The following is a 17,592-nucleotide window of genomic DNA, read 5'->3' as shown; positions in this document are numbered from 1 at the left end:
TAAATAATTTTCTGTTAAAGCTCTAAATCAGAGGCTTTCATAATAGTTTTAAATAATTCCTTGTTCATAGTATATCTTAGAGAATTTATAAACCATATAAGAATATTAAAATTCTAAAATTTCCTTATAATGAACTATAGTGAAGCTAGAATTAGATTGATTCTATACCTTCAGATTAGAAAGAATGTTTTCAGTATTACCTGTCATGTATAGATTTAATTGAATTATCTGTGCTGTCGTAATGGAGGAAGTACCCTTGTAAATCCACATCACTAACTTGATACCCATTTCTTTTTAATGTTCATATTATTCAGATGTTACTTCAGCAAAATTATATAAATCAACATTTAATCTCTGTTTTTTGTGCTTGTATAATTTTAGCAACTGAGGGTTTTTAATAGCTTTTAAATGTCAGCCTAAATGATAGCACTGGCCATAAATTTTTGACTTACGAAAATATTTTCTCATTCAGGTGAGACAAATAAAGCAAAGCTTTATTTTAGTCCATAAAATAACTCCCAATTCCTTTTTATAAATCTAGAGATAAAGTTCTGGGCAAAGTCCAATTCTGTTTGATGTCTACCAGTGGTAATTTGCCCTCTGGTTTAAATTTGGCTTAGTATTCTGCTGCTGCCTTAAATTGCAGTGTGGCATTTTTGTACTCTTGTAACCACTTTCATATCCAACCTTGTGGTAAGTCAAGTTTCTCTGTCTCTCTTAAACTTTACAATTTGTATAAGAATAGAATAAAGTAATTGTAAATGTCTTGAAGAAAGGAGCAATCCAAATGAGTTTTAATAGTTTGAGAGCATACATGACCATAAGAATTTGACCAATGTTTTTTTTAAAAGAACAGCTACTATAAAATAAAACTTAAAAAGTTAAAAATTGAGCTACCCTATGAGCCAGCCATTGCACTACTGGGTATTTACCCCAAAGATACAGACGTAGTGAAGAGAAGAGCCATATGCACCCCAGTGTTCACCCCAATAGCTAAATCGTGGAAGGAGCCGAGATGCCCTTCAACAGATGACTGGATTAAGAAGATGTGGTCCATATATACAATGGAATATTACTCAGCTATCAAAAAGAACGATTTCTCAACATTTGCTGCATCGTGGACGGCACTGGAGGAGATAATGCTAAGTGAAATAGCCAAGCAGAGAAAGACAATTATCATATGGTTTCTCTCATCTATGGAACATAAGAACTAGGAAGATCGGTAGGAGAAGAAAGGGATAAAGAAAGGGGGGTAATCAGAAGGGGGAATGAAGCATGAGAGACTATGGACTCTGAGAAACAAACTGAGGGCTTCGGAGGGGAGGTGGGAGAGGGAATGGGATAGGCTGGTGATGGGTAGTAAGGAGGGCACGTATTGCATGGTGCACTGGGTGTTATACGCAACTAATGAATCATCGAACTTTACATCAAAAACCCAGGGATGTACTGTACGGTGACTAACATAATACAATAAAAAATAGTACTATAAAAAAGAAAAAATAAAATAAACTTCTTCCTTAGTCGTTTGCAAGCAGTAACATAAATTTAACCTAACATAAACTAATTTGATTTTTTTTTTAATTGTCAAATGTTACCTGATTCTCTTATTTATACCTTGTATTTTTCAGGTGTTCAAGAAATATAGTTATGGCTTGTTTTTAAATGTTCTTCAGTTTTTTTTATACAAACGTTTTAGCATACTGTTACTCATCGAAAAACCAATTTCTTGAAATATGAAGACTTAGTTAATTTATGGATGTAAATTTAGCTCATGATGGCTTTTCTTGTAGTTTTAAGGAAAACCTAGTTTTGAAACTTGACTTAAAAATACTAGCCTTAAAAAAAAATAAAAATTAAAATTAAAAAAAATAAAAATAAAAATACTAGCCTTGGGGCGGTAGGTGGCTCAGTCTGTTAAACATCTGACTCCTGATTTCAGCTCAGGTCATGATCTCAGGGTTGTGAGATCAAGCCTTCCCTCCCCCACAAACTCAGGCTCCAGGTTAGGCATAGAGCCTGCTTAAAATTCTCTCTTTCCCACTCCCTCTCTCCCTTCCCCCCTCCGTCTCTAAAAAAAAGAAGAAGGTTTAAAGGACTTGGGAATAATGTCATAGTATCTCTACTTTTTTAACCAAGGGTAGTAGTGTCCGAAAGTTAAGAGTTACAAATTTCATCACTGGTTCTTTCTGGTATATATTCTTTCTTGTATACAAAAGGTAAATAAGCCTAAGCACCAGTCTTATATCTGAGTGCTAACAGCTTATGTTGTCATTTTATTCAATGAGTATTTATTTTGTAGTTATTATTTATTCAGTAATTTCCTAAGTCCTGGGGAGTACAATATAAAAGTACACATGATCTCTGCCCTTAGTATATTATAATATTTTTGAGGAATAACAAACATTGAAAGTAATATAAACTATTTCAGTCTCAAGTTGAGGTTTATGTAGTAGCAGACTACAAATACAGCCAAAATTCAAAGGAGAGAAATGTCTTTGTGATAGAGTTTGGTCACTATGTTTTATAAAAAGAACTGTGATTTCGATCTTGAGAGGGAATTGTTAAGTGCTGCAAGTTCATTTGTGTATTCCCATCTTAGATCTACAGCCTAATAATCAGCCATTTGGTGAACATTTTTATTGTGTCAAAGAAACACTTCGGGTACTTTATTTCATTTGATTTTTTTTACAAACTGATGAGGCAGGTAATACTGTTCTCATTTTACTTATTGAGTCTTAGAGGTTAAATAACTTACCTAAAGCCACACTACTAATAAATAGCAGACCAGAGATTCAAATTCTGGGTTGTATTTTTTCCAGTGCCTGACTTCTTAACTGTTACTACTACTCAACCACGCTTGATAAATGAGGAACTTAAGGCTCCAAAAGACAACTTGTATAAGTTCACGCAGCCAAAAATGGCAGAACTGAGATTTAAACCCATGTCTTCACAAAGTATTACACTAAATCATGTGAATTTGCTGATATTCAGCTGTTTTGATATATAAAAATGTCAGTTTTAAACAGTTCAGTTGTCATATTTGCTCTTTGCACTAGACCATATAACCCTTGAATGAATATGGGGTCAAGATTAAAAGCAGGAGGAGAAAGAGGGGCATAACAAATTGTCAGAGGAGAGATAATCCAGATGGTAAGGTAAACCTGGCCAGTGGAGGGGTCAGGAATGCCAGTGTGGGCATTTCAGAATTGATCCAGTAACAACCAGTAAATGAACATTTGTATTCTACACACTGCTAGAATAAAGCAGTCTTCAAACATAGGCTCTGGCTTTGTGCTCAATGAACCAAGGATGTAGCAAGAATGAACCTACAATGTTGAAGGGAATCTCAGCAGGGCTCTAAAGGATGAAGAAGAATTAGCAAGGAGGAGAGAGAAACAGAATGAGCATTGTTATACACAGGGCACCTTTGTAAGTGTGTCATGAGTAAACCAAGGTTTTGGAAAGACCAGTCTGATATGGAGCTGAAAAATTGTTTATGGTGTAGGAGCTTTTTGGAATTTCTGAAGCAATTTCAATAGGTACCCAAGATGAAAGTAGTATTCCATCAGTATTTCCTTCAAAATTATTTCATGGTTCATTTCCAAAATTGTTATAAAAGTGCCTTTTACTTTTTTGTATCCTCAACCCATTGTGAGTTTTCAAGGCTTAAAATAATAGAACTTTAGCAGCAGATGAAATATTAAAAGTTATCACATCTTTAACCCAGCCCCTCCCCCCTCTAGATAAAGAAAGCAAGACTTCTTAAAGTAAACTAAATCAGACATTACACGTAAATTAGAACTCACATCTGCTAATTTCTACTCAAGGGGACTTTCCACTACGACTGTATCCCCCTCATTTTACTTGATGTAGTCTTTGAGTGTTTCTGTTGAAGATTTTTTTGAATTTATGTACTTTTTATGTTTTATTTTGTATGACTCCATATTCTTTTTTGAGTATCCTAGAGTATTCAGTAACACTTAGAGGGAAAAAAAGGTGCTTTTTTAGAAAAGAGTCCTATAAAATCCATTTTAACTCATATGTCCTTTGAGAGTGTTTAATATATGAAATACTAGTTCATAGATAAGAGTATATGTAAGTTGTGAAGCCTGATAATAAAATGAACACTCATGAATCTGCCACCCAGCTTAAGAAATGGAACATGATCAGTTCCCCTGTGTGCTCCTTGCCTGTGACCTCTCTGTCATCCACCAGCCTACAATGCCATTTTCTGTGCTACCACATTTCTCGACTTTTTATAAATACTGTTTCTCTGGTTAAGAAACTATCTTCTCTTAAATGGAATTCAAGTTTGTTAAATGTAGTTTCATAAATGGCTGTTAAATTTTGTCAAATGCTTTTTTATGCATCCATTGAGATTTTTCTCCTTTAATCTGTTAATATGATGAATTGGATTAATAGAATTCCTAGCATCAAGTGACCTTTACATTTGTAGGATAACCTCAACTTTTCACATCATTTTTATTGTTTTTACACTGCCAACTTCCATTTGCTAATATAATTTTTAGAACTTTGACTTTGGCACCTATTTTCATCAGTGAAGTTGGCTAGCAGTTTTTCTTATTCTGTCCTTGTTTCTTAATCAGGTTTACTGCCTTTATGGAATGAGTCAGGAAGTGTTTCTTTTTTCTAGAATAATTTCTTTAAGATGGAAAGTGATAAGAGCTCAACTGTGAAATCCTCTGGGCTTGATATTTTCTATAATGTATGGAAACTTTAGTGATTTATGTATTTTTTAGAATTTGTCCTTTTTACTTTATGAATTTTTTGTTTTATTTTTAATTTACTAACCACCAAATTATAGTATTCTTGCATTCTTATTTTGTTATTCTTGAGGGGAAGCTGATGACTTTGTTCTTTTTCTAATTTTGTAAATTAAATCCCTAGTTTGTAAATTGTCACTGCTTCTAATTTTTTCTCACCTAAATATTTGGAATTAAGTATTTTTCTCCTAGTGCTTCCGTAGTTGCATCCTACAGTTTTTACTGTGTTTCGTGGTAAAAATCAGTTCAAATACTTTCTTATTTCCACTTTGTTTTCTTTGAACAGTGAGTTATTTAGAAGTGTTTTTAAATGTCCAAATATATGAGATTTTTAAGGTTAATTTTGAGTCAATACAAAAATATATGGTTTATATAATACTAAATTTTTTTTAACTTTTTTGAGATTTGCCTTATAGCTAGTACATGATCAGTTTTCGTAAGTGTTCCACAGTGCTTGAAAAGAATGAATATTCTCCAGTTTTTAGGTATAGGGTTCATTGATATGTTTAGATCAAGCTTGCTTCTTATGGAGCTCAGGTTTTGTTGGTGTTGTATTTTGTTTTTTGGTCTGCTTTTATAAATCATTTACAGAGGAGTATTAAAATACTGCACTTTGGTGGTGAATATGTCCCTTTCTCCTTGCAGTTTTATTGCTGTATCTGTTTGGAAGCTATGTATAGATATAGCATTTCTTAAAATAGGTAGAGCATATAAATTTTGAATTGGTGTTACGTAATGAATTGACTCACTAATCATTTTATCTCTTTCCCTAGTAATTTTTTTTTACCCCAAAATGTATTCTTTCTCATATTAATATAGCTACATAACTTTATTTTGGGTAGGTTTGCCTGATTATCTTTTTTCATCCTTTAACTTTCTGTTTTCTCTACTCTGTGAATTAGATCTCTTCTAAAAAGAGCATTTAATCCAGCCTGACAGTCTGATTTTTTAAACATCTTAACTGAAGAATTTAATGCATTTATATTATGGTTACTGATAAATTTGTTCCTTCTTATTTTATGCTTTCTCTTATTATTTCCCTTTTTGCTCCTCTTTTGCCTCTTTTTGAATCGAACAAATACATTTCTCATTCCATTATTTCTCTTTCTAATTTGGGAATCATATGTTTATTACTTTAAGTAACCACCTATGAAATCTTAACATGCATACTCAACCTAAAGTTAGTATCTTTACCCTTTTCTTCAACAATATAAGGATTTTTAAATCAGTGCTTCTCTGGCTTATGCTGTTGTTATTCACGTTTTAGTACTATCTTATTTATTTGTTTGCTTGGTAATTTTATAAATTAGTCATGTTTCCATTGTTTAATATTTTCTATATATAGATTCATCCTTATGTTTGCCAGCATTCCTGATTGCAACTTGGCCTTTCAATCAGGGAAAAATTTTTCTTATCCCAAAAGTACGTGCTTTAGAAATTGTTATGAAAAGAGCTTTTGGATGGTAGAGTCTGTTTTTGCTTGTCTAAGAATGTTATTTTGACCTCATTCTTTATATTTTTGTTGCCCAAACAATTCTAGGATGGTAGTTATTTTCCTTTAGCAGTTTAAAGATTTTCCACTTTCTTCTGGCTTCCTTTTTGCTATTGAGAGAGAATCTAACTAGTATGGTTTTGGGGATAATCTGTCTTTGGCTGCTTTCTGCTATCTTTTATTTGTCTTTGTTTTATAGAATTTGGCTATAATATGACCCACGTTTAATTCATTATTGTAGCTTTTCTGTTATTTTTTTCTGCTTGGGATTGGTTGTGGTTGGGATTTGTTGTATCGTCCAACAATTACGGAAATATTTTATGCATTCACAGTGGATACATTTCTCCACTCCAGCCAGAGCCACTCCCAACACAGACAAATTTATTTGCTATCTGCTTTTGTTGGGTAGATCTTTCTTCCTAGTTCACTCTTTCCTCAAGACTGAAGCCTTATTTAGCTTGAACCACAGCAGTTCTCCAGTCTCGTTCCCATCCTACAAAGGCCCAAGACTTTATGCTTATTCCTCTGAGTGCAAAATGTAGTCAAAACAAAAGCTCTAGATCATTGGTGTTCAGTTGAAATTCCCAGGGCTAACAGTTTAAGCACTTACTGGACTCCTGACCCTGCTTTATTTCTGGTCTCAGAACATTTCTCTTACTTTCTTGAAAGCTTATCAGTTTTTAAGAGTTATTATGCATGAGTGCATATAAATTGTGTGTGTGTGTGTGTGTGTGTGTGTGTGTGTGTGTGTAAAATCTTAGAGGATTTATTTATTTTTTGCAAGAGTATTTCAGGACCTCTAGTGATAGAAATGGAAGGCTGTCCTTTGCTTTATAATAAAAATGTTCTCTTATCTTTATCCACAAAAAAAATCACATTTTGTTCCTCCTGTCACTTCTTCCGATAGGTAAGCAGTAGGTCATCCAGTCCTAGTGTCAGAATGATCACTACCTCAGGACCAACCTCAGAAAAGCCAACTCGAAGTCATCCATGGACTCCTGATGATTCCACAGGTGACCAGTGTATTTCCTCACTATAAGAAGTTGAATTCATCATATTTGTTTTCATTTATTTGTGTCATGACTCTGATCTTTGTAAAGGCAGGCATTTTACAGTAGTGTAGATTTTCATATTAATAAAATCAAATATTAGCAGTAAACTTAAAGGTGAGTTTTTGAGTACAGAGATAGATTGTCTTGCCTTCTGCATTTTTTCCCCCAGATACTAAACATCTGTAGTGAAGGTGGTTTGGTTTGGGGTCACTATATACTGTATTCTTGATACTTAAGTCTCTGATTTTCCTATTTTTGATCCATCCTACTGGATGGTAGTAGTAAAGTCCATTATCTTAAATAACTAAAATCAGCAGAATGATAAAAATATTCATCTTCATCTCAGTATTTTGTCTTAAAGACACAAGATATCATGTACCTCAGTGAGAAAAAAAAATTCTGACCATTAACTTTTTGAATCATTTTTAACTGGTAGGGAGACTTCATTTCAGTTACATAAATTTCTGTTAACTAGACCTTAAAGAGCCTGTTAAGAGTTATTAAAACTCTCTAACATGAATGACTAGCTGGTCAAAATACTAGTATTAAAATCTGATGATGGAATAGTTTTCTTACGGGCAAGCAGGAAATTATGTGCCACAGTGGAATTAACTTTTCCTTAGCGTTAAGAGAATTCCCTGATAAATACTCAGCAGTATGGTTCTATAAAAATTTATTATTTATATATTATGTCAGAGAGGGAAAGATGATCTCTTAGACCTTGGAAAATTAAACCATTTGGGATTTTATTTAAGATCAACTATGTTATTAATAGTCACAATTAAATTGAAATTAAAAAGTCAGCTTTCTCCCTTTACAAACTAAAACACTACATATAAGTATTTATAGATATTTGGCATAGCTTAGTCAAGTTCATAATTTAATTTAAAAAATTAACTGAGTAGCTTTTCTCTGTTTTATGTAAGATACAACTATGTTTAGCCAGGGGTGCACTCTCTAGTTTCAGTAAGTTTAAATTTAGTGGTGGCAAAAACTCCTCTAAATTTCACCCCTAGCATAGCCCAACCTAGGATTGCCCAGAACATTCACTACTCAGCACATATGCAGAGTTCATCACAATGTGCTTTCTCCTCAGAGGTAGATAGGGAAACGCTCTGGACAGATTTGATAGTTACATTCAGGTAAGATTAGCTCTTTTTGGTTCTTCAGCCCTCTGGTGAAGGGGAGTACTTGCTCTGACGTTACAGCATTTGCTGGGGCCTAGTGTTCAACTTGGCAGGGCCTCTCCTGACTTCAGTCTAGACTAATCTTGCCTTGCCAGTCAACGTAATTGTGAATTCATGAAAGTAAAATAAAAATTCTTTCATGTCCCTCTCACTTAACTGCTGGGTTTTTTTTTCTACTTCATGTGTTCTTCCAGACTTTCAACCCCAATCTCATTTTTTTCTTTTCTGGGACCTAAAATACCAATAGCTAGAAATCATGCCTAGGTCCAAAATTCAGCTAAATGTTGCCTTTGCCTTAAAATACAGCAAGTATGAGGTTATCATTTTTAGATAATTTTGAATATAATTTTAGAAGTTGAGACTGGTTTATGCTTTTATTTAATGAGGTTCAGCTTTGCACTGTTTCTGAAAGAAGTACTGATAATCAAGCTAATACAATAAATAACAGGGAAGAGATACTGGTAAAGCCTTTTTCTTTGGAGGCCCCGTGATTCAGGAAAAAATTAGAAGTGCATATGTAAGTTTAAATAACCTAATTGAGTAGTTTTATTTTAAAAGAGGAGGGATTTCTATGCGTTTTCAGAGAAAAATAAAAAGCATATCAGTTTAATAATCATAGCATATAATGAGTGCTCTTGGATTTCTCTTTATAATATACTGGAGATAAAGAAAGACATACATACCCAAGAGCAGTTAGTTGAGAGAGATGGCTAGACACAGTAGAGGGAGCCACAGAGAAGGAAAAACTCACCAAAGAGTTTTTCGTATTTGCGAACAGAAGTATAAGATATGGCCCACTGCTTGCAATCTTATTAGAGTCATAACACTGACACATTAAAAATAAAAAAAAAACTCATTATGCTTTATTTAATACATTTAAGAAACTACTAAATTTGCAGTGCAAATAGTTTTAATAGTTTATAGAACAATCTTGGATTTTTTTCCATTCCCTGAATACTATGAAATACTGATACACTTAATTTTAAAATACATATCAGAGGGGCTCCTGGCTGGCTTAGTCAGTTAAGTGTCTGCCTTTGGCTCAGGCCATGATCCCAGGGTCCTGTGATCAAGCCCAGCATCGGGCTCCCTGCTCTGTTGGGAGCCTGCTTCTCCCTCTCCTGCTGTTGCTCCCCCTCATGTGCTTGCTCTCTCTCTCTCTCTCTCTCTCTCTGGCTTTCTCTCTCTCTGTGTCAAATAAAATCTTTAAAGAAAATAAAAATCAAAAAGAAAGTACATATCAGATACAGGGTGTTTATTTAATAAGATATAGCAAGTATGAAAGATTTAAGAAAGAATACTAAGAATAGAAATGTTGAAAGAGTTCAAGACACTTAATTTTTCCTATAAAGTCAGGGGCAAATAACTTTTAATCAGTTGTAATTTTGTGGAAAGTAGTGTTCCATGGAAGCATAGTTTGAAACTGTTGTTGTGCGTGGGGAAAGAGTTAGAAAAATAGCAAGTTAAGTGTATTTCTTGTTTAGCCATTCCAGAAGAATACTTATGTTACTATATGATTTTAAGATAGGTAAGATTCTGCTAGGCATTACACTGTCACTCTTTTTTACTGCACTCCAGTATTTAATAAACATTACTTTTTTTTTTAAACATTACCTTTTCAATCTGAAATACAAACTCAAGTATATAAAATTGCCCTTCCTTCCTAATTCTCCATTTAGTATCAATAGCAATAACAGTAGCAACAGTGATAGTAACCATTACCACCTTGTGTTGACTGCTTACTTATATGTTAGCATTTGATTTAGCTTAGCTTTTGGAGTTACTTGCAAGCACATTCACAGTGGCTTTGAAAAAGAAAACTAGATTATCAGTCAGTAATAAATTATTGAAGTTACTGAACCATCAAACTGCCCTAGTTCTTACTGCATTGCGTGCAGTGCCTTGCTGTCAGCCAGACCTTGTCTTTATCTGCACCACTCTATCAAGGAATCGCTTGTCAGGAAAAGGGCTGAACAGTTCACTTTTTTTTTTTTTTTAAGATTTATTTATTTATTTATTTATTTGACAGAGATAGAGCACAAGCAGGTAGAGTGGCAGGCAGAGGGAGAGGAAGAAGCAGGCTCTCCACTGAGCAGGGAGCCCGACGCAGGGCTTGATTCCAGGACCCTGGGATCATGACCTGAGCCGAAGGCAGCCGCTTAACCAACTGAGCCACCCAGGCACCCCTGAACAATTCACTTATTTAACTCATTTATCCTTTTCCTAACAGTGGGAAAGCAGCTACTTCTGAAATTAAAAAGTCCATATTACTTCACAGTTATCCTGCCTGCTTCTGGAGGCATAAATGTTAATCCCATGTGACTCATGCAAGTTGTTATGACGGTTTACCTCTTTTGAAATACAAACAAAAGCTGTCTGTTCAAATACTTTAGTAAAATTTTGACTGGTGGTTTGATTTAACCCATTTAACTGTTCCGCGCATGACGTTGAGCTACAGTTTCCATATTATTCATTACACCTGTGTTCAATATACTCCCATCAAAAACATCTTTCATTTTCTGCAGTGATTCTCACTAGGAAGGGTGGGAAGGGGTTCACAGAGTCTACATTAAACAGCATGATAAGGAAAGAAAGAGATACGAGATTTGATTAGGTAGGGTCAGTCAAGACTGAATTTAAAGTATAAGGGTTCCATACCACTATTTTTTTTGTTTTGTTTTCTTTCAGGATTTTATTTAAATTCAAATTGGTTACCATATAATGTAGTATTAGTCTTGGGTAGATGTTTTTGTTTTTAATTGAACAAGGGCTTATAACCTTTAATGTTACACAATTTATAGCCAACTTAAATTGTACGAGAGTGTGGTTGCATTCTGATTATCTGGTGATAGAATGTTCTCTTTTTATCTTTAGAATTCAGAAATAGACTCTCTTCATTACCAATAGCAATAACTTTTATGTATTATTTACTTTAGGAAAAAAATGCCAATATTTCATGCATCCTTTCTTGCTTTTTGCTTATACTTATTTATGATAGAAAATAAAGTACATACTTGAATTCCAGATACCAATGGATCAGATAACTCTATCCCAATGGCTTATCTTACACTGGATCACCAACTACAGGTAAAGGGGTACTTTCTCGGTGAATGTTTACTTTTTCCTTAGAAAAAGTTTAGAGAATCTGTCTAGAAAGCAGACGGTTGTGTTCATATCTGTCATCATATATTCATTTATTTATGCTTTTAGTTGGCCTCCTTAAACTTTCTAAAATCAAGTTAAAATGGTTCATTCAGTTAAGTTAATCAAATCTAAAATTGGTGAAATCGTATGTTCTTAACAGTTGTCTTAGAATACTTCCATATCTTTAAGAATGCCAAGAATGGATGGGGGGGGCACCTGGGTGGCTCAGTCGGTTAAGTGTCCAACTCTTGATGTTGGCTCAGTTCATGATCTGAGGGTCATGAGATCGACCTCCACGTTGGGGTCTCCACTGGGTGTGGAGGCTGCTTGAGATTTCCTCTCGCACTCTCTCAAAAAAAAAAAAAAAAAGAATACCAAGAATAGCATTTTTGCTCTTAAGTGCTATAGTATAAAATTTACATAAGCTCATTTCCACTTAATAGATTTCATAATACACTGTCATGTTCATAGTGACTGAAAATATAAGTAATACACTTCAGTGTCTCCTCATGAGTATGAGAGCCGTAAACTTCTTTTGGTATAATATGGCTTGACAACCTGAAACGTAAAACCAGAGGCCAATGATAACTCTGGTCGTGATTCTCTGTAATAGCAAGTGTTAAAACAGCAAGTGTGAATTTAAGTTCTGAGTTAATGCTGACAAAAGGACACCAAAATTTTCTAGGCCATGGTTTAACACTCATTTGGTGTTTAAAGACCATTGCTTCAGTGCTATAAAAACCTATCACAGTCACTGTCCTAACTCTCAGCTTGATATTGAGATTTGATTTAATTGTTTTAACAGTCCTGATTTATTTTCAGCCTCTAGCACCGTGCCCAAACTCCAAAGAATCTATGGCAGTGTTTGAACAGCATTGTAAAATGGCACAAGAATATATGAAAGTTCAAACAGAAATTGCATTGTTATTACAGAGAAAGTAAGTTATCTTTTATGAATAAAACACATTAGTATTTTGAGTTTAAAGTATGTTAAGGTGAAATATTGTTGGAAGACATGAAAACTTCGTAATTTTTAGAACTAATTATTAAGCATACAGTTGACCCTTGAACATTTTGGGGGTTGGAGTGCTGAACTCCCACTCATTCAAAAATCCACATGTAATGTTTGATTCCCCAAAAATACTAGTGGCCTACTGTTGACTAGAATCCTTACCGATAATATAAAACAGTCAATTAATATATTTTATGTGGTATATGTATTATGTACTGTATTCTTAGAATAAAGTTAGCTGGATGAAAAGTTTTATTAAGGAAATCATAAGGAAAAGAAAATACATTTACACTACTGCACAAAAATCCATGTATAAATGGATCCATGTAGTTCAGACCCTTGTTGTTCCAGGGTCAACTATATTTCCAACTTGGAGGTTTTAATATGTGTTTTTCTTTGTTTGAAGCAACTTTTGGCTGTTTTTCATGCAAAACTCAACCCTTTTGACTACATATATTATATTAAAATTAAGGAAAATAAACTGGTGTTATATACACATGTTTTATGTTCTAAGAATTTTAAAGCTAGAAGCTGTTTAGATTTATAGTTATAAATATTTATTATTTCCTTGGACATAGGTAAAATAATTTGATTTACTAATATTCAGCTGTGCTTTATCTTAAAAATATTTTGTTGATATATTCTTTCTAGGTATGTGTTTAGAAGACTAGAATTACTTTATTTTATACCTGTGAATGTTTTTCCGGGGAGTTTTATACTCACATGTGTTTTTCTGAGAGTTATAAAGAGGCTGCCTTTTTCCTCCCTTTTTTTAAGAAAACCAATTTTCATGCTCCTTTATTTGAAATTCTTAAGAAACAAAACAAAAACTTCAGTTTCTTAAGTATGATCCTCATGAAAATTTTATACCTCTGAAGCTGAGTTATTCTGGTAACTGAAATGAAATGCTATAGGACAAAATCATGGCAACTATAGGTATACAAGGTAATAGGATTCCCTCTGTTAATTTTAATCTAAATAAATGAAAATTTCTTGGTTCTTGAAGTAATTTGTGTAAAGTTTTGTTTGTACTTCCAAAAAAAACCCCAGAAAAAATAACTCCTTCAGAATTTACTGTTAAAATGATTTCAATTCAGTACCTTAAAGGCTATATAGGGAATAAATATTAGAGTCTGCAAATTGTGGAGCTAATTGTAGAACTATTGACACTCTATGTTAAAAAAAAAAAAAACCTCTCTCACATATTTAATCTATACTTTTTTCCTATTTGTCCATTTGATAGTTCTGTGCTGGAAAAAATAAATGATAGATTGAGGGAATGTGAAAACTGTGACAATTTAATCAATTTTAAATACTTTAAATGAGAAATATTATAAGAAAATCATCTAAAGGCTTTTCATTAATTATTCAGTTATATCCAATAAGTTCACATTAGGAGTTAATATTGAACATCTACCAGTTTATCAGGCTATAAAAGTCTCTAATGGTCTTTCATGAAAATGTTCATGAAAGTGCTCAACTCATTTGAAAGTGGTACTGTGTATTGTTCTCACTTTTAAAATAAATAGATTTAAGTTGATAGCATCTATTTTAATTAGCTTGCACATGTTTTATGAGCTGCCACTTTGCACTGTAGTTAAATAAGACTGTGACTTCAGAACGTGAATAAAATTTCATGAGTGTAAAAGTGGAGTATGAATGATAAAATATCATATTATTTTCCTGTGGTCAGAGCCCTTCCCCAGCCTTTTTTCTTCTTCCTACACAAAAGGAATACCAAATAAAATGTCTTGAAACTTTTATTTTACCATTTTATCTGCATTCACTAATTGTCTAAGTATAGTTACTTACAAAAGGATTATGGTGTTTGTATGAGTACACCAGAAAAGTGGGTGATAGTTTCCATTCTAGCCTGCAAGTGTATCTGAGTAGTGTACCTCAGATACATAATGATCAACCCAGAATAAAAGTCCTAATAAGTTGAGCTCATCAGTTAGTAAGATACGAATTTTCCTACCATGTACTCTATTTTATTATGTGGTATTTGTTTTTAGGCAAGAACTAGTTGCAGAACTGGACCAGGATGAAAAGGACCAGCAAAATACATCTCGTCTGGTACAGGAACATAAAAAGCTTTTAGATGAAAACAAAAGCCTTTCTACTTACTACCAGCAATGCAAAAAACAACTAGAGGTCATCAGAAGTCAGCAGCAAAAACGACAAGGCACTTCATGATTCTCTGGGACCTTTAAATTTTAAAATATGCAAAGAAAGACTTTTCTTTTTTTTTTTTTTTTTCTTTTTTTTAAGGAAAGAAAAGCCCTTATAATGACAATTCATGAGTGTTAGCTTTTGGGCGTGTTCTGAATGCCAACTGCCTATATTTGCTGCATTTTGTTTCATCGTTTATTTTCTTTTTCTCATGGTGGACATGCAATTCAACTGTCTCCTTGCATAACATGGGGGCATCTGTGACTTGAATAAGCAGCAGTTCTCAACTTCAAAACAGATGCAGTGAACCATGGCTGTATATGCATGCTCATTGTGTGAAGGCTAGCCTAACAAAAACGGGGTATCAAACTAGCTGCTATGTGCAAACATCGTCTTTTTTTCGAGGTGAAACCTCAAGAATGATTTTGTTCTTGTATCTCATCTCAAAAAACAATTTTTTTCCAAAAGGTGGTATATACCAAGTTAAAGACAGGGTATTATAAATCTAGAATAAGCGGTGGTACATTATAGAAATGCAGAACACTTAGGGATAGTTGCAAGTGAGGGCTCGATGCCAGCATCCTTCAATCAGTACTGAACTTAGTTCCATCCATAAAATATTTAAAGGTAAGTGGTGGCTGCTGTATTTAATAAAAGCGTATTTCATTGGACTAAAATTTGACTATGATACATTGAACAAAATGGAACCCTTTTTTTAAGATATAAAGATTTTTTAATTTTGTGATTGCGTGTGTGTTGAAACTATAAAGATTTTATCACTCTAATATTAGTATCTCTTAAATGAAATTAGAAGGTAAATGAACACGATCCAGCTTAAATGATCCTTCCTTCCTGCAATGATTATTGGATTGTTTTAGTGTATATTTGAAAAACTAAAGAGAAATATTGGAAAATGGAAATAATTGCTCCAGCTAAAAGGCTTGGGCTCAGATTTCTTTTATGATACCAAAAGAGTAAAAAACCTGGCAAATCAGAAGTTAGTAAGGGAATTAAAGAAATAAATATAAATTCATCAAGTATACTATTTATCAACCTTGGAGTAATTGATTTTCCTTGCAAGCCCATCCTAGAATGCCTGCTGCCTTTCAACACTTTTAAGGGAATTTCGAAACTTATAAAGAGAAAATTTATATTGTTAACAATAACTTTGCTACCAACTTTGAAAATAAAAGTAATAAAAAAACTTCATTGAAATCATAGACAATATAAGCTCTATTTTTTCAGTTGGTATTAAAATAAATCACATTTTGATACCAGTACAAGGTGTCTTTTAAACAAGGATGTCATCAACCTCATTTTTATAGCATTAATGTTTTATGAAGAGAAAATTAAAAATGAAAGCATAATTGCTGTGATTATTAGAATTATATCATGATTGTATTGTAGTTTTGCTCTGTTTCAGATAAGCAGGGTGATCTAAGAAGTTATCAAAACTATTCTTAAAAATGCTAAAGCAGGTAACTTTTTCTTCTGTTATTTTTTTTCCTCCTCCCACTGAGTTTTATAATGTATTCCTGTGTATACAAGCAATAAAGGTAAAGACAGTTTGTACTAAACTGTGTCATTTTTAGCTTCCTCAAAGTCTATTACTAGAAAGTTTCCAGTAAATAAATGTCTACCATTACTTTATTTAAATAAAAGAAGAATTATTCCCAAATAATTTGATTGCCTAGTTGAAAGTGATACTGGTCTCGGCACATTAATAGTAAAATAAAATTGGCACAGAAAAGTCTAAGGAAAAGTATAACTCATTCCTAGCATTGCTGCTTGTGATATATATGTGTCACTCCACCAAAAGGGACCTGGTGAGTGTTCAGAGACTTTTCTAATTATCTCAGAGAATGAGATATTCAGGTGTGGATGCTAATGCTCGACCTTTCCATTAGGATTTAGCATTATAGGTTTCAGATTTTATTTCTAGTCATTAGTGTGTTTTTACTATGTATTACATACTTAAAGGGAAAATTTATTATTATTACATGTAATCACTTCATTAAAATCTCAAATAGGAAAATGGAAGAAAGTATTGTTAAGTCACAGTGCCAAGTGCAAAAGGAAGACTGTTGAACACTTGCTTGTTTGTTTAAGTAAGTTCCTGGGGATTCTCACACTAATTGTCCTAGACACTGAGTGTACTTCAACCTACTTGGTTTTAAAGTAGTTATGTTGTACACCTCATACTTTTTAAGTCCTGATTATCCTTGATGGGAGAAAAGGGCAGCAGGGATAATTAAAATCCACAGCCAGTTTTATCCAGCATCCTCACCCATCAAGCCTTCAAACAGATTTTAACAAGGAGCCAAATTTTTTATTGATTGGTTTTACTTTTTATTCTAACCCTCATTTTTGGGTAGAAATAGTGAACAGACAAGCAAGTGGCTTAAAGGCCCTCATGTAAGAAATTCACAAGCAATCCCTAAACAATCCCTAATTACATTTCAGTTTTTCCTCGAGGGAAAGAAAACAAAGTCTAGAGAGAGACACTCCTCACCATTAAAAATAACTTTTTTTGAGTCAAATGAAAATCATTTAAGACTATTTCCTTTATAGCAACACTGCATATTGAAGAGATTTGCTTAAAAGTTGTTTACAAATGTTTGACTCTTGCTGAACCATTTTAGAATATTTAATGTCTTTTTTTCCTCCAAAGTTTCTTCTGTGTACCTAGTTTCAGCTCCTGCTTGTAGCCAGAGATCACAGGCCTTGCCCGTGAAGCTTTTTTCTTTCT

General features: G+C 33.4%; 1 protein-coding gene across 2 annotated transcripts in view; it reads left to right on the top strand.

The window, feature by feature from the left end:
• Positions 1–16,420, top strand: part of MAP3K7 (mitogen-activated protein kinase kinase kinase 7) — a 69,937-nt gene extending 53,517 nt beyond the window's left edge. The window contains exons 14-17 of one of the 2 annotated variants that reach the window (XM_002925088.4): positions 7,184–7,289; positions 11,541–11,602; positions 12,482–12,597; positions 14,687–16,420. In XM_002925088.4, the coding sequence (XP_002925134.1) occupies positions 7,184–7,289; positions 11,541–11,602; positions 12,482–12,597; positions 14,687–14,867 (465 nt within the window). In that variant the 3' untranslated portion in view covers positions 14,868–16,420. The remainder of the gene's footprint in view (positions 1–7,183; positions 7,290–11,540; positions 11,603–12,481; positions 12,598–14,686) is intronic. The other variant, XM_002925089.4, reaches the window with a different exon arrangement.
• Positions 16,421–17,592: the final 1,172 nt, after the last annotated feature.

This window comes from Ailuropoda melanoleuca, chromosome 10 (genome assembly GCF_002007445.2).
Source record: "Ailuropoda melanoleuca isolate Jingjing chromosome 10, ASM200744v2, whole genome shotgun sequence".
Taxonomy (NCBI): domain Eukaryota; kingdom Metazoa; phylum Chordata; class Mammalia; order Carnivora; family Ursidae; genus Ailuropoda; species Ailuropoda melanoleuca.
Note: the sequence above shows the minus strand (reverse complement) of the source record. Positions and strands in the feature narration are given on the sequence as shown.